Source organism: Equus przewalskii, chromosome 6 (assembly GCF_037783145.1).
Source record: "Equus przewalskii isolate Varuska chromosome 6, EquPr2, whole genome shotgun sequence".
NCBI classification, from domain to species: Eukaryota; Metazoa; Chordata; class Mammalia; order Perissodactyla; family Equidae; genus Equus; species Equus przewalskii.
Window position 1 is genome coordinate 47,501,346 of NC_091836.1, and position 23,865 is coordinate 47,525,210.

General features: G+C 43.1%; 1 protein-coding gene across 2 annotated transcripts in view; it reads right to left on the minus strand.

Annotated features, from left to right (window-relative positions):
• Nucleotides 1-23,095, minus strand: part of LOC103543217 (zinc finger protein 709-like) — a 44,757-nt gene extending 21,662 nt beyond the window's left edge. Inside the window, exon 1 of one of the 2 annotated variants that reach the window (XM_070625401.1) lies at nt 22,953-23,095. In XM_070625401.1, coding sequence (XP_070481502.1) covers nt 22,953-22,955 — 3 coding nt within the window. In that variant the 5' untranslated portion in view covers nt 22,956-23,095. The remainder of the gene's footprint in view (nt 1-22,952) is intronic. The other variant, XM_070625400.1, reaches the window with a different exon arrangement.
• Nucleotides 23,096-23,865: the final 770 nt, after the last annotated feature.

The window sequence follows — 23,865 nt, forward strand, 5'->3', positions numbered from 1 at the left end:
GATCACATATTAGGGCACCAAACAAGTCTGAATAAATTTAAGAAGACTGAAATAATACCAAGTATCTTTTCTGACCACAAAGGCATAAAAGTAGAAATCAACTACAGGAAGAACCTCAGAAAAGCGAAAAATATGTGGAGATTAAACAAAATGCTACTGAACAACAACTGGGTCAATGGAGAAATCAAAGGAGAAATTAAAAAGTACCTGGAGACATATGAAAATGAAAATACAGCATGCTAAAATTTATGGGATACAGCAAAAGCAGTTCTATGAGGGAAGTTTGTATCATTGCAAAACTACAAATGCAGCTCTAGGGACAGTTAAAATTCCTGTCACCAATCCCAAAACCTGGCCCGATGAGATTTATCCCTAAAGACACATAAATTATTGGCCTTAGGAAATCAAAGTCCTCCTTGGACAAATCCGCATTTCTTCCTTGTGCCTCCGAGATGAAAATGTTAAAAGTATGAACTTCAAGGACATAATTCTTAGAAGAAAAATGAAAGGGGGAAAAGTTATTTGAAATTTGGGCAAATAAAAATCTTTTTAGTGTTTCTCCACAGATATTAGTGAAAGGCTTTACTCATCTGAGCAGGCAATCTTAACTTATTCCATCTACCAGAAAAACAACTTAGATCCCACTTCTTAGTAACTAGTGAGTTTTACATTATTGTACCTGTCTCATGGCTAAAATTTTGAAATGGAAACTATAAGCTCTCTGTTTCATGTGTCTGTATGTTTTATAGATGTGTGGTACTCTTCCACCTGTGGATGGTATTACTAAAATTAATTTGTAAATAGATCTATTTAATTGGCTTAAACAAACACATGCTTAGTATTCATGAAATTCTCAAAAATGTAATAGAAACTAACACAAATGTTTTTCAGGTTCACATGAACTGAGAAAATATTCACTATCAAAGTTAGTTTAAATCTAGTGATTTAATTAAAAAAGACAAGTCTTTAAAGTTATCAACATTGAATATAAAGCAGAAATAGAACTCTTATTCCACCTGAGTTCATTAATAAAATGAGTTTACATAATCTCTTACAAAATTTACAAGTAGAAAAATTAAGTTGGGATGATAACTTTTTCTGATGTCTAATGAGGTTTTTGTGGGTAATCTAAATATACAGATTAAGAACAAGCAAATTAAAGAGATGTAAGATTAAAAGTTCAAAGGTGAACATCTTAAAGAGTCTCGTCAAATCTTTTTGGTAAGCTGTAACCTTAAAGTTTTGCTAAGTTAAATGAGAAGTTAAATTCATTGAACATCCAGGTCATTTCTAAATAAGAGGAAATACTCAAACATTACTTACTGAATGTACTTTTATCCATTTTTTGCTTCCTTCTATAGAGGAATAAAAGATCTTTGGATCTATTAGCGAACACGTCTTGTGGCATACTGAAAAATTTACTCTGAGGAAGCACATGTTCCTAGAAAGTATAAAGTGTTTTTATGATAAATCTGTCAATCCACAGAACGCTAATGTGAAAGACCATTCATAATTGCTTCGTTCTTAGTTTTCACTAGAAATTAAAAATATTGAAGTGCTTAAGAATTCTAATGTATGCAATTAAAACTACCAAAAATAATAAGGAAAAGGAATTCTATGTGTGGTCAGGGCTGGCTAAGACTAGAATAAATTTAACTGTGTAAGTGAGTTTTAATATAAAAGTAAGCTGCTGCAACATTAGTATTTGGTTTTCTCTCTAACAGACCATGTTCTTAAACTCTTGGTCTGCTCTAGATGATCAGAAATTATAAAAGGTTTGTTTCTTTTCCTTTATAAGTAATCTGCCTGGAGAAAAACACAAAGATTTTGTATCTTATCAAAATAAACATCTATGTTCCGTGTTGACTTAATCAGGTCTTTGATTAATTAAATTCAGTACTCTCTTGCTGCCTGGCAACAAGAACATCAGCTCCTTATCCAAGGTCACCCTTTTGGGAGAAAGCACTCTGGATAGTCTTGTTCATAATTACTCAAATACAAAAGAAGATCACACATGTCTCTGCATGGATGAAATCCCAGAGCCTCACCTCAACCCTCAGGCTAATAAATTGGTTACAATTTCTGAGACACACACTGACACCTCACCTGTACTGAGAAGAAGAGAAAAGCAACAGGGTGGGGGAGGTGGGCTTTAGGGTATCAAGATAGTGAGGTGCCCCTATGCTCCCATGGGAGGATGTGAACAGCTTATTTGAATAATTTTCTGGACAGACATGGTAATGTTACCCACTATGCTACAGAATGATGACAGTAATATTATTATGTAAAAGTATAGCACTATAGTATACACTAGAAAGCTGAATATACATATGTTAACTATAGAATATATTCTACTTACATATAATAATTACTTATAATACTATACTATATACTACCTATAGTATATACAGGTTACATACACCATATAAAAATAAATATATATGTCTTGCATTCTACATTTTTTCTATATCTACATACACATATACACAGAAAGATATATACTATATGCACCATTATTTTATACTATATATATATTACAGTAAACAAACACCAATTTTTAATATAGGTATAGAAGCATCAAAAAATAGTAATACACTGAATCTGGAAATATATAAAATGAACTAAACACCCTGACCACGTGGGATTTAACCTAGGACAAAAATATTAGTTTTACCTCTGAAAATGAATTAACATAAGAAACCACTAATAGAATCAACATCAAAAACTACAGGATCATTTCAATAGATATAAACAAGCATTAGACCAAGTTCAACTCCCCTTCACAAGGAAAACACTCAAGAAACTAGGAGAAACTCCCTCAGTAAATGCCCTCAACCTGAAACAAAGCATCAGTGAAGAACCCACAGCTGACGTCACTCTTGATGGTGAAGGACTGTGGGCTTTCTCTCTCAGATCAGAGAGAAGACAGAGATGTCTGCTCTCACCAGCTCTACCCAACGTGGTGAGAAAGGAGCTACCAGGGCAGTTAGGCAAGAACATGGGAAAAACCAACCACTCCAGAATTCAAAGGACACACACATATAGCTCCACAGACAGACATGCAAAATCACACAGGCTTTCTTTTGGCACATATAGGAGGACACACACAGACACGGATGCAAACTCACAACTCTCAGAGTTAATGGCTCAGAGAGACAAAGATGTTCCCAGACACACAGAGCCCAGGCCCTCTGCACTTCTCCCCACTTTTCTTTACTAGTTCGGGCCAAACATCATCAGATACACTGTATAATTTTACTTATATATCTTCTTTCTTCTCTCCTAAAATGTCAGCTTTAAAGTGAACAAGGATATTTGCTCTGCTTTGTTCACCAAAGCATCTACCAGAAGGCCTATCACACCAATATTTATTGCATATCAGGGCTCACAGAGAAACAGACACACACACTCACATGGAAGCTTTACACAAACCTCATCACAGGCCCAGAACTTACAAAGTGCGTTATTCTCACTCCCATCCCACCTGGTAGAGGGGTGTCTCCTGGCTCCCAAACCAATCCCCAAAGAGGGGGTCTCAGCTCCTCCAGATGCGGAAGGGATTTCACCCCTCCTGACACCACAGTACAAACAGGACATCTCTACAAAAAACACAAAATGGGAGACTGGATGGCAGTCAGGGCCCAAAATGGCTGGAGTCATGATGTTCCAGGCCCTCTCACTGCTATAGATGCATCCAGAAACCCCCTCAACATGAATTGTCCGTTTGTCACTTTGCTTTTCTATTGTGAGCTCAGTGAGGGGACCAAAGGTGAGCATCTCCTCGCTCAGCCCCCATGTCCCCTGCTGCAGGCTCCCTGGGAAACATCAGCTCTGCTGTGGACTCACATTCCCACAGACCTCACTCCGTCCTCCCACGGTGGCTCCACCATCTTCACTGAACACTTTCTCTTTAGGATCAGGGTCTAATTTGTATCCCTGAGATTTTAATTTATAGAGGTGACTAGTGACAACACAACAAGCCAATGTCATTGAAAGATTTTTATTTCTTAGATTTCCCAAGATAAGGGCACACCATGCCAGGCAGGGTCACAGGGCTGCTCAGGAGGCAGAATCAGGAGAGGGACACAAACCTAGGCCACAGCCTTCATTTGGGTCCCACAGGAAATGTGAGTCAGGGCAGAGTGAGCAGCTCAGGACTGGCTGCTTTGAACAGTTCCAGCAGCCTTTGGGGCCTAGGGACAGTCCTCAGTGATCTGGTTCCTGGCCCTGGGTGGGTTTAGGGCAGGGAATACTGTCTGGCGTGTGAGAGGCAGATAAGGAGGTCTGTAGGGACAGGGCACTGGATCGGGCGGGATGCATACAAGAAGCCCGCTGCAGACAAGCTGTCCACTGCCAACGTGGAATGAGGTGCCCCTGGGAGGGGCAGGGTCTCCCTATGTCCGAGAGGCCCCACAAGATGTCAAAACATTTTGAGACAAAATAAAACACAGGACTAATACAATCAGAAAGAAGACAAGGATTTGTCTGCTCACGTCAGTTCAATCCAACATGGTGAGGGAGGGGCTACCAGGGCAGTCAGGCACCAAATGAAATAACAGCATTCCAGATTTTAAGGACATACACACACAGCCCCCCAGACAGACAGACAAAAATCATACAGGCTTCCTCACTGGACACACATGTGCCCACACCCACACACAGACCCTCAGAGATAACGGCCCAGAGACACACAGCCCAGGCCCTGAAGAGGGAGAGTCAGGGCCCGCGATGGCTGCAGTGATCACCGTGTTCCAGCCCCTCACGCTGCTATGATCATTTCCAGAAACGTGTCCTCACCATGTGACCCTTCCTCACTTTGCTTTCCCATTGGAAGCTGAGTACAGACAACAAAGGTCTGTGCGTCCTCAGTCAGCCACCATGTCCCCCACTGCCATCTCTCCAGTCTGGGATCCATCACCGCCTGAGTCTCATCTGCATGCAGACCTCATGTGTGCCAGCCCAGTGGGCAGTCCTCACCAAGGCCCTGATCACTGCTTTTCCCTGGAACATTCACGGAAGGGGGTGGAAGCCTCGGGACTTGAGACTGCAGGTATTCCAGCACAGAGACATCACTTTGGGGACACAGGAATGCACTGGAAGTTGTTGAAAGAGCATGCTGGGACATGGTTTGATGCACAACTGCCTCTTCTCTTCAACAAAGAGTGGATGTGGCCTCTGACAAAGGGGAGGACACCACATCCTGCATCTGCACACTTCAGAAAAAGTGGAAATCCCTGCCATTTCTGCCACTTCCTTTGGCGGGGTGCCCATTGCATTCTGGGAGCCATGTGAGGAGAGCAGGCCTCGTGACGGTGGAGGGTCTGGCTGAGATCACCATTTCCCAGAGTGCCAGGGCTGGAACTCTACAGGGTGAGTCCTGTTCTAGAAAAAGTAAGCACCGGCCTTGGTGGGTGGGCTCCAAACTCACTCTGGAAGCAGGTTCTGAGGTGAAGGAGCTGGGGTGGTCAGTGCATGAGCCATTGAAACCACAGGGTGGAAGATGCCAGAGATCTCAGGGAGAGTGATTTAGGTACAGCCAGGCGCCTGAGGGACTCCCAGAGCTAGGACAAGGCAGGACATCTCTTAGACACTATTGGTGGAACTGAAACTATCATGAAACTGTGTGTGTTGGTGCAGAGATGATGTGTATGTGACAGTGGGGAGTATTGTGTTCCAGGGGCTTGTGTCTTGTGACATGGGTTCTGCCCCTGTCTCACCTCACAGTCGCCTGGGGTTGCAAATGTGAAAATAAATACAGGAAATCTCATTTAAAATGGGCTAGGAAGCCCCAAAGCAGGAGCGCTCATGAACTAGTACTCACCATACACTGTAGACACCGAACAGGAAGAAGCGTCCTTTCCATCCCCCAAGAGGAAGCAGCTTACTTCACAGACCACTGAAGGAGGAAGGAAGAACTTCTCCTGCCCAGGAACAGCCCAGCCAATGAGAAACCACCACCCTCGGCCACTGACAGCACCTTGATCTCTCATTCTCCTTCCATGGACTTCTGTTCCAAACAGCCCCTCCCAGCTTCCTTCCTGTCCTCTATAAAAGCAAACCCATCTGTTCTGTTCTCCCTACTCGCTGATGCTTCACCACAGTTTACATGTCCTGAATCGTACTCCTGAATAAACTCATTTTACTGGTAAAATAAGTGGCTCTTTAATATTTTAAGGTTAACAACAGAGAAAATTTCCAGAGTGGGACAAGTGTTGCATTTAAACATGTTTCCCAGTAAGGAGGCACAAAGTAGGCTTGAGATGGGAAACTTAAGAGCTGGATCCCATGTGGAGATGTGTTAGATGCACCTTTATGTTTCAGACCACCGCATTCCCAGGATATGACCTGAGAAACCTGGTGTCAACTCAAGGATTGAGGCCGGAAGTCCTATCACTTTCTCTGCAGTTATGTGAATAACACGAGGGCAGGTGTAGCCCTAGAGGGAATTTTCTAATTCAGACTGGGTACCAGGAACAGTCTGTAGTGGCCGATGTCCTTCTTCCCCAGTCCTTCCACTTCTTCCTAAGATGAACCCAAGGTGGTGCAAGGAAGTGTTCGACATATAGCAATCAGAGTTCTGGAGAGTTTAATATCCTCCTGGCATGTGAAAACATTTTTGTTTTCTACTGTTTTTAGTATATACACATACTATTTTAAGAGTAGTGGTGAGTTTTCACAAACGTACAGTTATACCGCCATCAGGATGGAGAACGCTCCATCACCCCAAAGGAACACTCTTGTGGTGCCCATTTGTACTGAACCCTCCCACCCTGAAGAGCTGATCTGTTTTAGGTTCCTATACATTTGGATTTTCCAGAACGTCATATCAGTGGAACACCATGTTACCTCAGAAGTCCTATTTTCAAACTTTAATGCCACAGTTGTAAAAGTGCATAATTATATAAAACTTGCAGTGTCCTTGTGAGTTTGAAGTTTTTGACATTGCCCAGGAGAGGGGACACATTATACCTTCCAAACTTCAAAATAAGAGATTCTGCTGTTACGAGCTATGTGAATTTGGGTAAGACCCTGTGTTTAACTTTCGTCATTTGTCTCATGAAAGGAAAGATGGGGTCAGGAGATAAAATGAAATGCAAATAATTTAAAAATCATATACTCTCTACACTGCTAAGAAAACAGAAATTAGCGCTAAGAAAATAGAGAACCAGTCTAGATTTCTGTTGTCGTTTAATGAAACAAAAGCTGTCACGTTTTACCCCATCTTCCATAACATCTGGAAATGTAAACATATGGAAATAATCCCTGAAAAAAGCAAAAACGGGCTTTGAGGTCTTTGTGCCTCATTGAAACAAAAACCTCCCAGCTACTCCTCTTAGAAAAAGGAATAGAGGGGCCGGCCTCGTGGCCAAGTGGTTAAGTTCGTGTGCTCTGCTTCAGCGGCCCAGGGTTTCGCCGGTTTGAATCCTGGGCATGGACAGGGCACCACTCATCAAGCCATGCTGAGGCGGTATCCCACATGCCACAACTAGAAAGACCCACAACTAAAAATTGGAACTATGTACCAGGGGGCTTTGGGGAGAAAAAGGAAAAATAAAATCTTTAGAAAAACAAAAAGGAATGGAAAATTTTATAATGTGAGGATGTGAAATTTACCTCCTTTGCCACCACACAGGATATTATTCCAAACAATACTCCGTCTGTCTACAGCTCACCTCAATTACTGCTTGGATCATTACCCTCTAAACATTCACAGCTCTTTTTAGTATTTTAACCAGGAAATCACATTGACCTTGCACAGATATCAGTCTACTCAGAGGAAAACCCATGATGGGCTACAACTGTGCAGATGACCTGAACGCTTCCTCACACTGGGAGAAACTCGAAGGTTTCATGGGGTACAAATTGTGTCACTCAGTCTGAATAGCAGCAAAATGATATGCTGAATCAAAACGCAATTTCAAATCCTTTCAACTGATGTTAAACAGAAACATAAATACCACAAATACCCATGGCCCAAAGCAATGGAAGTTGAGTTCTAGTTACCCATGTATCTGGATCATGATCGAACAGCACATGCAGGAAAACATTTGGCCACAGCTAAAATGAAGATGAACTCTGTCTATGCCTTTATCTTTACGGGGAACCATCGTGGTTAATCTCAATAAGGCAGGACTTTGGTATTGCTGCCCATTGTTTACATCCACACTGGAGCAGTCCCTTCAACAGTGTTTAAGATACATATGATGTTGGGAAAACAATGATCAATGATGACATCCTCACTCACTGAGGCTGCTGCCTACCACAGAGAAGATATACATCCACCAAAGGACGAATGAATACAGAAGTTCTATGTGTGTGTACATATATATATACACACACACAATGGGTTGTTATTCAGCCATAAAAAACCAGGACATCATACCATTTTCAAAGACATGGATGAAACCTGAAGGCATAATGCTAAGTGCAATAAGTCAGAGAAAGATAAATACTTTATACTCTCACTTATATTTGGATTCTAAAAAAATAAACTCATAGAAAAGGAGATCAGACTTGTGGTTACTAGAGATGGGGGTTGGGGTGTGCTGGAAGGAGCAATTGGAGGAGTGGTCAAAAGGTACAAAATTCCAGTTATAAGAGAAATAAGGACTAGGGATATAATGTATCACATGATTATAGCTAACACTGCTATATGATATATAGGAAAGCTGTTAAGAGAGTAAATCCTAAGAATTCTACTCACAAAGAGAAAATCTATTTTCTTTACGCTTTTCTTCTTCCTTTCATTTTTTATATTACCTATATGAGAAGCGGATGTTAACTGACCTATTGTGGTAATCACTTCACAATTATGTGTAAATCAAACCACCATGTTGTACACTAAGTATATAACGTCATGGAGTCAATTCTTTCTCAATAAAACTGGAAAGAAAGGAGTCAGAGACTTTTGATCTCTGGACTGTCAAGCAAGGAGCTCAGAAGCCAGATTCCAGTTCTCAAAACAAAAAAACCATGCCACAACCAGAAGAACCCACAACGAAGAATATACAACTATGTAACGGGGGGCTTTGGGGAGAAAAAGGAAAAAATAAAATCTTAAAAAAAAAAAATCTAGACACAGACTTTACACTTTTCACAAAAATTAATTAAAAATTAATCAAAGATCTTAGGATAAAATGCAAAACAGACATACTCCTAAAGATAAAATAGGAGAAAATCTAAGTGACCTGGGGTTTGGTGATTTTTAGCTACACCACCAAAAGCAAGGCCCAAGATAGAAAAGCAAATTTGACTTCATTAAAATGACAAGCTTCCGAGGTGGGCGGAGCAAAATGGCGGGGTGAGCTGACCCGGGATTCTCTCCCCTCCAAAATACAACAAAAGATTGGAAGAACTGAATTTCAGAGAATAAACATAATGCCAGCTCGTTAGAGACCTACAATACCAGGAAGGCGGACATCATAATCTTGCTTACACCTTCGGAGGCGCCAGAACGGTAGGAGAGAACATCGCTCCCTCCCCTAGAGTCTGCGATCGCTGCGGCGCGGGTCGGGAAGGAGCGGGGGAGGGGCCGCACAACTGGGGGATAATCCAGGACTCCTGCCGCTGATTCAGTGGAGACCCGCTGACGGGGGGAAAGCTTCCATCCATGGGGACCCTATAAATCAAGGGCCTTGGGAGACCAGAGAACAGAACTGATCTGAACCCAGACCAGCGCCTGTAACAGCCCCTCCCCTCTAACAAAGCCAGTGGGCGCAGCCATCTTGCCCCGAAGGCGGAGAGCTAACGCGCTGCTCTCGACCCCCATCTAGTGGCGACAGGCTGTAACTGCAACTGAATTCTACCACCATGAGAAAAAACCGCTCCTCTACCATCCAGCAATTTATAAAAGCCCCAGACCAGAAGGAAAACAATAAAAACACAGAATTAAGTCCTGAGAACTTGGAACTAGGTAAACTAAGTGATAATGAATTCAGATCAGCTATAATCAAAAAACTCAATGAGGTGGAGAGAAAGATAGAGAAACAAGCCGAGTTCTGGAGTTACTTCACAAAAGAGATTGAGATCATAAAGAAGAATCAAACAGAATTACTTGAGATGAAAAACACAATGGACCAGATAAAACAGAATACGGATTCCCTGAATGCCCGTGTAGACAACCTAGAGGAGCAAATCAGCATAATCGAGGACAGACAGGCTGAATGGCGCCAAAGAAAGAGAACTAAGAATTTTAAAAAATGAGGAAAATCTCCGAGAGATAATGGATTCAATGAGGAGTAAGAACATAAGGATCATAGGAATTCCCGAGAATATGGAAAAGGAAAATGGAGCAGAAAGTGTGCTTAACGAAATTATTGAAGAGAACTTCCCAAATCTAGGGATCGGCGGAGAAATGTGTGTAGAAGAGGGTTTTAGATCTCCTAGACTTGTCAATGTAAAAAGACCCACCGCAAGGCACATAATAGTAAAGTTGGCACATAAAAATGATAAGGAAAGAATACTCAGGGAAGTAAGAAAAAAAAGAGAATAACCTATAAAGGACCCCCTATCAGACTGTCAGCAGATTTCTCTACAGAAACCCTACAAGCTAGGAGAGAATGGAGTGATATATTCAAAGCTTTAAAGGATAAAAACCTTCAGCCAAGAATACTCTATCCAGCAAGAATTTCCTTCAGATATGAGGGAGAAAGTAAATCTTTTCCAGACAAACAAAAGTTAAGGGAATTTGTAATTAAAAGCCCTCCATTACAAGAAATCCTCAAGAAGGCTCTCACACTTGAAAAAAGAAAAAAGGGAGAAAGGGGACACAAGCCACAGACCAGGAAGACCGATGGATAGAAGCAGAACAGGATAGTAAATATTCAACTATAGCATTAGGGTAAAAATAAGGAAACTACCAAAACAAGGATGATCTTAGCACCCTAACTACAAATTAATAAGACGAGTTGGAATAAAAAATGAAAATAATTATTTACGAGGGGAAGAGCAAAGGGTCTAAATCAGTATTGGTTGAGTAAGTAAGAGACCACCAGAGAATAGACTATATTATACACGAGATTCTAAATACAAACTTCAAGGTAGACACTAAAATAAAGTACAGAACAGAGTCACAAATCATAGATAAGGAAAAATCTAAGAAACCCAGCATAAGAAATTGCAGTATTAAATGGGTCATCTAAAGCACACAGGAAAAGAAACGCAGGAAAACAAGATAATGAGCGACAGATTAACAGCACTAAGTCCACATGCATCAATAATCACTCTCAATGTGAACGGACTGAACTCTCCAATAAAAAGACACAGAGTGGCAAAATGGATTAAAGAACAAGATCCAACAATTTGTTGCCTCCAGGAAACACACCTCAGCCCCAAGGACAAACACAGACTCAGGGTGAAGGGGTGGAGGACAATACTTCAAGCAAATAGCAAGGAAAAAAAGGCAGGTGTTGCAATTCTCATATCAGACCAAGTGGATTTCAAAATAAGACAGGTAAAGAGAGACACAGAGGGACAATATATAATGATCAAAGGGACACTTCATCAAGAAGAAATAACGCTTATAAATATCTATGCACCCAACACAGGAGCACCAAGATTCATAAAGCAACTATTAACAGACCTAAAGGAAGATGTTAAAAACAACACAATAATAGTAGGGGACCTCAACACTCCACTCACATCAATGGACAGATCATCCAGACAGAAAATCAACAAGGAAATAGTGGAGCTGAATGAAAAACTAAAACAATTGGGCTTAAAAGACATATATAGATCACTCCACCCTGAAGGAGCTGAATACACATTCTTCTCAAGTGCACATGGAACATTCTCTAGGATAGACCATATGTTGGGAAACAAGACAAGCCTCTACAAATTTAAAAAAATTGAAATAATAACAAGCATCTTCTCAGATCATAGTGCTATAAGGCTAGAAATTAATTACAAGAAAAAAGCTGAGAAAGGCACAAAGATGTGGAGACTAAACAACACACTACTGAACAAGCAATGGATCATTGAAGAAATTAAAGAAGAAATAAAAAACTACCTGGAAACAAATGAAAATGATAGCATGCCATACCAACTCATATGGGATACAGCAAAAGCTGTATTAAGAGGAAAATTCATCGCAATACAGGCACATCTTAACAAACAAGAAAAATCCCAAATAAGCAACCTTAAAGCACACCTAACTGAACTAGAGAAAAAAGAACAAATGAAGCCCAAACTCAGCAGAAGGAGAGAAATAATAAAAATCAGAGCAGAAATAAATACTATTGAAACGAGAAAGGCAGTAGAAAGGATCAATGAGACAAAGAGCTGGTTTTTTGAGAAGATAAATAAAATTGACAAACCACTAGCCAGACTTACAAAGAAAAAAAGGGAGAAAGCTCAAATAAACAAAATCAGAAATGAGCGAGGAGAAATAACAACAGACTCTGCAGAAATACAACAGATTATAAGAGAATACTACAAAAAACTATATGCCAACAGAATGGATAACCTAGAGGAAATGGATAAATTCCTGGACTCCTACAATCTCCCAAAGCTCACTCAAGAAGAGGCAGACAATTTGAACAGACCAACCACAAGGAAAGAGATTGAAACAGCAATCAAAAACATCCCAAAGAGGGGCTGGCCCCGTGGCCGAGTGGTTAAGTTCGCACGCTCCGCTGCAGGCAGCCCAGTGTTTCATTGGTTCGAATCCTGGGCGCGGACATGGCACTGCTCATCAAAACCACGCTGAGGCAGCGTCCCACATACCACAACTAGAAGAATCCACAACGAAGAATATACAACTATGTACCGGGGGGCTTTGGGGAGAAAAAGGAAATAATAAAATCTTTAAAAAAAAAAAAATCCCAAAGAATAAAACCCCAGGACCAGATGGCTTTCCTGGGGAATTCTACCAAACTTTCAGAGAGAAGTTAATACCTATCCTTTTCAAGCTATTCCAAAAAATTAGGGAAGATGGAACACTTCCTAACACATTCTATGAGGCCAACATCACGCTGATCCCAAAACCTGACAAGGACACCACGAAAAAAGAGAACTACAGGCCAATATCACTGATGAACATAGATGCAAAAATTCTAAACAAAATTTTGGCAACCAGAATTCAGCAATTCATCAAAAGAATCATACATCAGGATCAGGTGGGATTCATACCAGGGACACAGGGATGGTTCAACATCTGCAAATCAATCAACGTGATACACCACATCAACAAACTGAGGAATAAAAACCACATGATCATCTCAATAGATGCAGAGAAGGCATTTGACAAGATCCAACAGCCATTTATGATAAAAACTCTGAACAAAATGGGCATAGAAGGAAACTACCGCAACATAATAAAGGCCATATACGACAAACCCATAGCCAACATCATACTCAATGGGCAAATACTGAACGCCATCCCCCTGAAAACAGGAACGAGACAAGGATGGCCTCTATCACCACTCTTATTTAACATAGTACTGGAGGTCCTGGCCAGAGCAATCAGGCAAGAAAAAGGAATAAAAGGAATCCAAATAGGGAGGGAAGAAGTGAAACTCTCGCTGTTTGCAGACGACATGATCTTAGATATAGAAAACCCCAAAGAATCCATTGGAAAACTGTTAGAAGTAATCAACAACTACAGCAAAGTTGCAGGGTATAAAATCAATTTGCATAAATCAGTAGCATTTCTATATTCCAGTAATGAACCAACAGAAAAAGAACTCAAGAATACAATACCATTCACAATCGCAACAAAAAGAATAAAATACCTTGGGGTAAATTTAACTAAGGAAGTGAAGGACCTATATAATGAAGATTACAAGGCCTTTCTGAGAGAATTGGATGACAACATAAGGAGATGGAAAGACATTCCATGTACATGGATTGGAAGAATAAACATAGTTAAAATGTCCTTTCTACCTAAAGCAAACTACAGATTCAACGCCATCCCAATCAGAATCCCAATGACATTCTTTACAGAATTAGAACAAAGAATCCTAAAATTCATATGGGGCAACAAAAGACCCCGAATTGCTAAAGCAATCCTGAGAAAAAAGAACAAAACGGGAGGCATCACAATCCCTGACTTCAAAACATACTACAAAGCTACAGTAATCGAAACAGCATGGTACTGGTACAAAAACAGGTGCACAGATCAATGGAACAAAATTGAAAGCCCAGAAATAAAACCACACATTTATGGACGGCTTATCTTTGACAAAGGAGCTGAGGGCATACAATGGAGAAAAGAAAGTCTTTTCAACAAATGGTGCTGGGAAAACTGGAAAGCCACATGTACAAGAATGAAAATTGACCATACTTTTTCACCATTCACCAAAATAAACTCAAAATGGATTAAAGACCTAAAGGCGAGACCTGAAACCATAAGGCTTCTGGAAGAAAACGTAGGCAGTACACTCTTTGACATCAGTATTAAAAGGATCTTTTCGGACACCATGCCTTCTCAGAGAAGGGAAACAATAGAAAGAATAAACAAATGGGACTTCATCAGATTAAAGAGCTTCTTCAAGGCAAATGAAAACAGGATTGAAACAAAAAAACAACCCACTAACTGGGAAAAAATATTTGCAAGTCATATATCTGACAAAGGCTTAATATCCTTAATATATAAAGAACTCTCGCAACTCAAGCACAAAACATCAAACAACCCAATCAAAAAATGGGCTGGAGACATGAACAGACATTTCTCCAAAGAAGATATACGGATGGCCAATAGGCACATGAAAAGATGCTCATCATCGCTGATCATCAGGGAAACGCAAATCAAAACTACACTAAGATATCACCTTACACCCGTTAGAATGACAAAAATATCTAAAACTAATAGCAACAAATGTTGGAGAGGTTGCGGAGAAAAAGGAACCCTCATACACTGCTGGTGGGAATGCAAACTGGTGCAGCCACTATGGAAAACAGTATGGAGATTCCTCAAAAAACTAAAAATAGAACTACCATACGATCCAGCCATCCCACTACTGGGTATTTATCCAAAGAGCCTGAAGTCAGCAATCCCAAAAGTCCTGTGCACCCCAATGTTTATTGCAGCACTGTTTACAATAGCCAAGACGTGGAAGCAACCTAAGTGCCCATGAACAGACGAATGGATAAAGAAGATGTGGTACATATATACAATGGAATACTACTCAGCTGCAAAACAGAACAAAATCATTCCATTTGCAATAACATGGATGGACCTTGAGAGAATTATGTTAAGTGAAATAAGCCAGCAAGAGAAAGATAATCTGTGTATGACTCCACTCATATGAGGAATTTAAAACTATGGACCAAGAACAGTTTAATAGATACCAGGGGAAAGATGGAGTGGGGGGTGGGCACAAAGGGTGAAGTGGTGCACCTACAACATGACTGACAAACATTAATGTACAACTGAAATTTCACAAGATTGTAACCTATCAATAACTCAATAAAAAAAATATTAAAAATAAATAAATAAAAAATAAAAAAAAAAATGACAAGCTTCCACTTGGTGAAACACAATGTTAAGAGAATGAACAGAAGCCACAAACTGGGAGAAAATCTTTAAAATTCACTTATCTGATAAAGGACTCTTGCCCAAAACATCCAAAGAACTCTGAAAACTCAACAGAGGGGCCGGCCCCATGACCCAGAGGTTAAGTTCACATGCTCTGCTTCAGCAGCCCAGGGTTTCGCTGGTTCGAATCCTGGGCACGGACATGGCACCACTCATCCGGCCATGCTGAGGTGGCGTCCCACATGCCACAACTAGAAAGACCCACAACTAAAAATACACAACTATGTATCGGAGGGCTTTGGGGAGAAAAGGAAAAATAAAATCTTTAAAAAAACAAACTCAATAGAAAGAAGACAAATAACCCACTTAAAAATGGGCAAATGTTGTGAATACACACTTCAGCAATGGTACACAAATGGTAAATAAGCCCATGAAAAGATGCTCAAAATCATGTGTCACTAGGAAATTGCAAATAAAAGAAAAGTGAGGGGCTGGCCCCGTGGCCGAGCGGTTAAGTTCACGCGCTCTGCTTCGGCGGCCCAGGGTTTCACCAGTTCGGATCCTGGGCATGGACGTGGCACTGCTCATCAGGCCACGCTGAGGGGGCATCCCACATGCCACAACTAGAAGGACCCACAACTAAAATATACAACTATGTACTGGGGGGCTTGGGGAGAAAGAGCAGAAGAAAAAAAAAAGATTGACAACAGTTGTTAGCTCAGGTGCCAATCTTTAAAAAAAAAAGAAGAAAGAAGGAAAGAAAAGTGAGATGTCACCAGACAATACAATGGCTGAAATTAAAAACAGAGAGACACCAAAGGATCACAAAGATAGAAAGCAAGAGGAACCCTCATTCATTGCTGGTAGGAATGGAAAATGGTATGCCTACTTTGTAAGAAAGGCAGTTTCTTAAATCTAAGCCTACGCTTACCACATGGCATAGTAATCAAGTTTTTTGAACTTACCCAAACGAGCTGAAAACTAATATTCACAAAAACTCTGCATGTGAATGTTTACAGAAGCTTTATGCATAACTGTCAAGACCTAGATGTAACCAAGATAATTTCAACAGGAAAATGGATAAACAACAAGTGGTACCTCCATAGGATGAAATATTCTTCAGTGATGAATAGAAATGAGGCTACCAAGCCAAAAAGACATGAAAAAACTTTACAATCATATTGCTAAGTGAAAGAAGCCAGTATGTCGAATATAAATGTGGTGATGCCATCCCAAAAGTCTATGAACTCCCACTGCTTTTCTCTCAAAGAATTCAAGGAGCTTCCCAGGGAGCCTCGGGGTCTGGAAATGGAGTAACCTCCTTCAACACCATGGCACCTGGCAGGAGACTGAGGACAGGGAAGACCACAGCCTCCTGCAGGTAGGATATCCCAGAGGGCCCAGGTTTGCCTCCATTATGTCTCCAGGGGGTCTTGGTAGCCATGCAGACCTCTTAGAGTGCCGTTTCCAGGTTCCAAGGCAAAACGGACTGCTGGATAGAGGGTCCCATGCTCAGGGCTGTCTACATTCAGGATAGCCTCAGAAGTAGAGGTCACTGCAGCTCTAATGCAACACAGTCTGGAGTCTGGGGCAGGTTCTTGCATCAGAAGTCTATGGACAAGTTAAGGCCATCATGGGCACCCTAGAAAGCATGACAAGTCACTGAGGCCGCTATAGTGAAGGACTCTCCGAGGGGACTCAGGATTGTTGGTTATATGACGATATGAAGAGTCTCCAGACTTTTGCAGTAGAGGTGCCCATTCTAGGTGGGAAATTTGCAAGTAAAAGCACAAATAGACTCAAGCAAAACTTGTAAATAATGAATATACTGCCTCCCAAACATAAAGAGAACCTAGCAGATGTGGGTGCTGAGGGGAACAATAGCTATTTCTTCATGGTGTCAGAGAAGGGGCGGGTCTCAGATTATCACATAATTTCCAGAAATTTAAGTAAGTTGTCAGGGCCTCACATTTTACGCATGGCAATGTCCCATCCACTTTTTTTTTTTTTTTGAGGAAGATTAGCCCTGAGCTAACATCTGCTGCCAATCCTCCTCTTTTTGCTGAGGAAGACTGGCCCTGAGCTAACATCTGTGCCCATCTTCCTCTACTTTACACGTGGGATGCTAACCACAGCATAGCTTGCCAAGCAGTGCCATGTCCACACCTGGGATCCAAACTGGCGAACCTGGGACCCCCGAAGCAGAATGTGCAAACTTAACCACTGCGCCACCGGGCCAGCCCCCTTTTTTGTTTTTTAAAGATTTTATTTTCCTTTTTCTCCCCAGAACCCCCCAGTACACAGTTGTATATTTTTAGCTGTGGGTCTTTCTAGTTCTGGCACATGGGATGCCACCTCAGCATGGCCTGATCAGCGGTGCCATGTCCGTGCCCAGGATCCAAACCTGCGAAACCCTGGGCCACCAAAGCAGAGCGCGTGAACTTAACCACTCAGCCACGGGGTCGGCACCCCCATCCACTTTTTGTGAGCCCTTTCTTTAAATATTTGTATATCCTGAATGCCCTTAGAAGAGATGTCACTAATGTAATGTCATACCTGTGTTCTTGGAGACACCAGGATGAGTTCAGACCCTGCCTGCAATGACTGTGGGAGGGCACAGCTGGGGAAGATCCATGAGGATAACCCAGTAAAGGGGCATCATGTCCCTTCAGAGGGAAGGCCAAGCGCAGCTGAGAGGCTGTGGACACAGGACTGGACGGAACAGACTCAGCCAAATCTGTGATGGTAGGATATTGATCAATTGCTCATCAGTTGTAGTCAGTAATTTCCATACTGTTGGAGACAGGGTAGAGGTCTGTGCGGTGCAACCACAGCCTCAAGTTGAGGTAAAACACTCTGAGGTGTCATCCTTTCTTTCCAGGTTTAATAAGAGGACTAATTGGCTGTTAAAAGCAGCACTGATTATAATCACCCCTTCACTAACTAGGTCTCCCATACAGTTTCCAATCCTTCAAGGCCCTGTGTCATTTACATTCAGTCATATAACTGTATTATTTGTGGGTAAGGTCCCTGGGTCCCAATTTGTCAAGCCAGTTTGTAAGTGGCAAAGACTTCATTTAACTTTAATTCTTGCTCATTGGGTCAGAGCTTCCCAGCTCACTAAGGGATTTTTAGGATAACAGGTGCTATGACCATGGAGAATTTAGACAAGGCCATAGTTTTGATGGCTAAAGATTAAACATTTATCCTATTTGTCATCTACATGATATTCATCAACACCGCTAAGATAATCAGGGGCATCTTCCTTAAATTTAGTGGGATCCCAGGTATAACTGTAATTTGAGATCTAGTGTTGATTAAGTGCTTTAAGGTTTCTGAACTAGTGCATTACATCGGAGAGCAAAATTAATTCAGAACGGATGTTGTAGAGGCCCAGAAGCCAAGCACTGTACCTTTATCTGTTTTCTTATGTAAATTTTTTCAGTATATTTTGAATTTCCAATTAGGGCAAATTGTGGACCTTTGTTTCAGTGTTTTATCTACTGTTTCCCCCTGATCTTTCCTGTTTTGTTTCCTTCATCATGGGATACACTTCAGGAGGGCAAGTGCCTCTCTACCTTGGTAGTTATAATTTTTCTCCATCCAAGAGTCTCAAAATAGTGCCATCAGTGTTAGGAGGCTCTCTTGTGACAACTGGTTGCTTTATAAGGTTTAAACCCCTGGCTTAAGTCAGGTTTGAACCTTCGGACACAATGGTGCCATGTCTGTTTTCCCCTAAAATCCTGAGAGTCAGGATCTTTGCGGCAGTAGAGGCAGGGGCAGCAGCAGAGGTACTGAAGGGTCATGGGAAGTCCTCTGCTATCACCTACAGCTTGTGTTTCCCTCCCTCTTATCTTTCTTTTAAATGACTGCTGTTTCCACAGTGACCCTCTGATGGACCCACCTCCTGCAAAGGGTATAGTCCCTGTCTAACACCCTCATCCCTCAGGCATGTCAGGCCAACACAGCTTCTGTCACAGCTTCACTCTAATACACAGAAAAATCCCACCAAATCACTGACCCAGGATTCATTTAAGGAGGCCCCAATCTCATATTCCTGCTCTCAAATGCCTATAGAGTCTTGAAACTGCCAACACTGGTCAGGTGAACCTAGAACTGTGGCCTGGTAAGGTCAACAATGCAACACAGGGCAGCACAGCTCCCAGCACGAGCTCCCCAGCAAGCAGCAGCCCACAGTGCATGCCGTCACCAGGCAGCAGAGATGGGGAGCAAGTCAGAGCAAGAGAAGACGGACCCAGGGGTGGGGTTATGTCTGGACATGCTGCTCAGGGCGCCAACCGTTATGGTCACCTGCAGAGCGGTGGTTCCCTTGTGGAGAACGATGCCAGGGTGGCACAAACACACAGAGCAGGAAAAGGCTTAGGACTCACATAATAGAGGTCTGAGGGGAGGGCAGGGCCGGCCTCTCAAGCAGCTCTCACAGGGCTCAGAAAGCAAGGAATGCAGCCTGGCCTGGGGCTTCACTGGGCCTGGGGGCGGGGCCGGGGCAAGAGCTCTGCACACAGGCAGGGGCTGGGGTGGTGGGAATCTCCTGCCTGCTCTAGAGGAGAGAGCACCCAGGCTTCCTCCTCAGCTTGTCCAGGTTGGGGCACAAGGGGAAGAGGGTGGGTGAGGCTTAAGCTGTGAGCAGTCACCCAAAAATGTGGAGTCTGACTGCTCATTACAAGGACAAAGTGGGTAAGAAAAATATGCATTGTTGATCAATTTATAAAGAAACACAAACAGAAGATGCAAAAATGATCAAAACTGTACTTGAGGGTGGCTGGAGTTACAGTGCTGGAGAGGACCAGAATATGTTGGCACTGAGTCTTCTTAAGTTAGGCTTTGCTAACTTACAGATTGATTTCAAGTAAACAGAAATTTGTGCATACTATTTTACTATTTAACAGTCTTTAACTTTTGCATACAAGAAACCATTCTAACATTTAATTCCTCCAAAGACTACCGATTACAGAGTGTACACCATTCAAAATTAAAATTTTTAAGTCTCTTTAACTAAAAAGACATGCAGCATCCTAGTTTGTCCTTCCCCTGTATCTCACACCGGGGTATTTTCAGGAATAAGCAGCATATTATAACGCAATGGGGGTTTGAGGTTAGCTGCTTAAATATACTAGTATTTTCAAAGATTAATATAAGCTTCCAGAAGTTTCCCTCACATCAACTGAAATAGAAATTTAATTGCTTTAACCTTTTTAATTTCAAAGTTCTCTAGGGGACATGCAAATATGAAAACTGATGTAATAACGAAACATACACCTGAGAACTTCAATACATTCATCACACATCTTGAGGTTATCTTCCCTAAATGGAACATAAATTCTATTTGTTTCTAGAGTTTTCTTGCTTTCTTCACATCCTCTCTCTCCATCAACTTACAATCTCAGGGCCCGAGTGCTAAGGGAAACTAGAGCCAAAGGGCTGCACTAGTCCATCGATAAAGGAATCCAAAGGAAAGAAACACAAATGCTGGAATCAGCTCAGATGAGCAGCCTGCTTCCCACAGGACAGAAGGAAAGCCACAGTCAGAAGGTCCCATGTTCCTGACTCTCCTGGTGGAGACAGAGCCCTGGGGGGGGGGGGGTCAATCACTGGAGAAGGAGAGGAGGGCACCTGAGCAGCCACAAGAAGGAGCTCTGGGAGCCCCACACACCCTCCTCTCCCCAGGGAACAGTGCACATGCTCCCTCTCTCACGCTCCATTCTCACAGTGAGGAAACTCAGCTGGATCCAGTTTAAGGTTCTGACCCAAATGGACCCCCAGATTAATGTGCCCTAATCCAGGACACAGAGCTCCTGACTCTCACAGACTTTCTCAGTGTAAACAAATTACACTCTGAGCACACCTACACTGTGGATGCAAAACTCCAGTTATGTCTAGAAACAGGCCCAAGGGAACCAGAGCTACAATCTCAGAAAGGGCGTCACTCCCCACCCCATGAGCACGTGCACCCCCAGCTTTCCAGGGCTCTGTAGCTCCTCTCAGGATAAAGGCTCCTCCCATGGGCTGTGAGCAGTAGAACAGCTGCAGGGGAGGTTCCCCAGGAAGAACAGCTGGGCCTTCAAGTCCTTCCCTCTGCAGGCCCAAGGGGGCATTAGCTTAGATCCAGTGCCCTCAGGCCTCTGCCCCCAGTGGAGTTTTTTCCGGCCATCATTGATACCTTAAATGACACAAACCCAGTGTTTGAACAATCCAGCTAAAGGATTCAAACCAGTCTTAATGCGGAAATGAGGGAAGAAAATTGTATGGCACTTTGCTGGCTCAACAAGAAAGCCCTCAAGAACGTATTGCATTGTCAGGAAAAAAAGATGTTAAGTATTATTTCCATGACAGGACATTTTTTATAAACCATTAATCATACTTGAACACTCAGGTTTTCAATCTAAACCCTGGAAATCCATTCAAAGTCACCCAAAATAAAAGAACAGACCTCAGAATATTAGTAACATGCTCAGGGGACGAAAAAGGAAGAATAATTTTTAAATCAGGCAATGTAAAACTGGAATATTTTATTTTTTCCTGAAATTCGCCTCTTTCTTCCCTCTTTGGAGGTATTTTATATTGTCTTTCAATCTGTATTGATTAAATACATTTTATCTATAGGAAAATTGCAACTAAAATAAAGTGAATGTATCTTTTCAAGGTGACAACCCCAGGGTGCAGCAGTGCTGACAGGCCGGATCGCCCCGAAAAGTTTGCCGAGAGGAACCTGCAGCAAAGGACTGCCAGCTGCGCGTCGGCGCCCAGGACGCAGCCTTGAGGAGAGGCGGGAGGAGCTCGCACCACGCGCCTCCAGGGGGATGCGCTACTTTCTCTCAAGAAAAACATCCACGAACGAGGAATAAACCCTCTTGAAAGAGCCGCCCACTGACTACGGAAAAGTGATAAACAACTAAAATATCGGGTCTGTTTGTGGTTGATGACGATGCTGTGACTCGGAGACGGGAAGCTGGCGTTCGGGAACGTGAGGAGGAATCTGGAAATTTAGGGACTTACTGTCGGTCCTGGAAGAGCTGGGGGGACAGGGTCGTGGATCGGAGACCTTGCTCCCCAAACACTTAGAAAACTCAGGAGAAAACGGGTCCCCTCTGAGGAGAAAGGAGGCCCTGGGGACCCACAGACCGCAGCCGCTCCGCGCACGGACCCCGGAACCCGAGGCCCGACTGTCCTGCGGGCCCTCCCGCGGGCCCAGCACCGTCTGGGACACGCGGGGCTGCGGGCGCACAGCGGCCCAGAGACGCTCCGGCCCAAGTCGCCGCGCGCTGGGACCACAGGACGCCCGGGGCCCGGCTGCCGGCCCCGCCCCCACGCTGCGGCCGGAGGGGCCTGAGGCCCAAGCGGCGCCAAAGCGGACTCGGGGCCGCAGACCCCGGAGGGGACCGCGGGAGGCCGGGCCCGCCCCGCCGCTCCAACCAGCCCCTCCTCCCGCGTCCTCACCCCGGGGCCGCACACTCACCATTTCTAGGTCTCCTGGGTCCCCTGAGTTCTTCCTACGGTTCAGGTCAGGTCACAGCGCGACAAAGTCCGTGCAGAGCAACGCGGCGCCTTAAGCGCCAGGCGACCCGCGACCGGAAGGACCGTGGAACGCCAGGAAGTGGAAAGTGATTGCGAGCATCGCCCCGCCCACCTGCCCCGGAGCCGACCTGATTGGACAGTTCGAAAAGCCCCCTCGGTCCTGAGTGACAGCGGGACGGAGATTACGCGTCTGAGCTGACGAGGAGCGGGAAATTGTCCTCTCCGGGGACTTTTCTACTGAAACGCCATGCTGCGAGGCCATTTAGGGAACTGTGACCCTTCTTTGCAAACACACAAAATCACCTCACCATGTGTAAAAATTAGTGCGTCTCCACTTGGATCTTTGATCTTCCACCCAGCTCTTCCCCACCTCCACTCAATTGTACTTTAAACATTCACTTGGTGTAATTTTTTCAGGGAATTCCATGTTGTAGCATGTATCCATACTTCATTGTTTTTTTAAATTGAGATATCATTGAGAAGCGACATTATATTGATTTCAAGTGTACCACAATAAGTCTGGTTAACATCCATCACCACACAGACGTATACGTTTTTTTTTCTTGTGATGAGAACTTTTGAGATCAACTTGATACCGAACCTGAAGTGAGTTCGGTCGCCTGTTGCACAGCAAGCCAATCTCTGACACCGGGTGTGGTGGAAGAAAGGAGGAATTGCAGTTTTGCACAGCGCTGACCAAGGAAAGAGGGCAGCTAACGCTGAAATCCCAAACTCCCCGAAAAGCTAAAAGGAAGGGTTTTCATTTGGGGTTTTAGGTAAGGGAGGGGGAGCATATGGCCTTGCTGGTCAGAGCTTTCCCACCAGCCTGTCTTTGGCCTTGAGACACTTGCAGA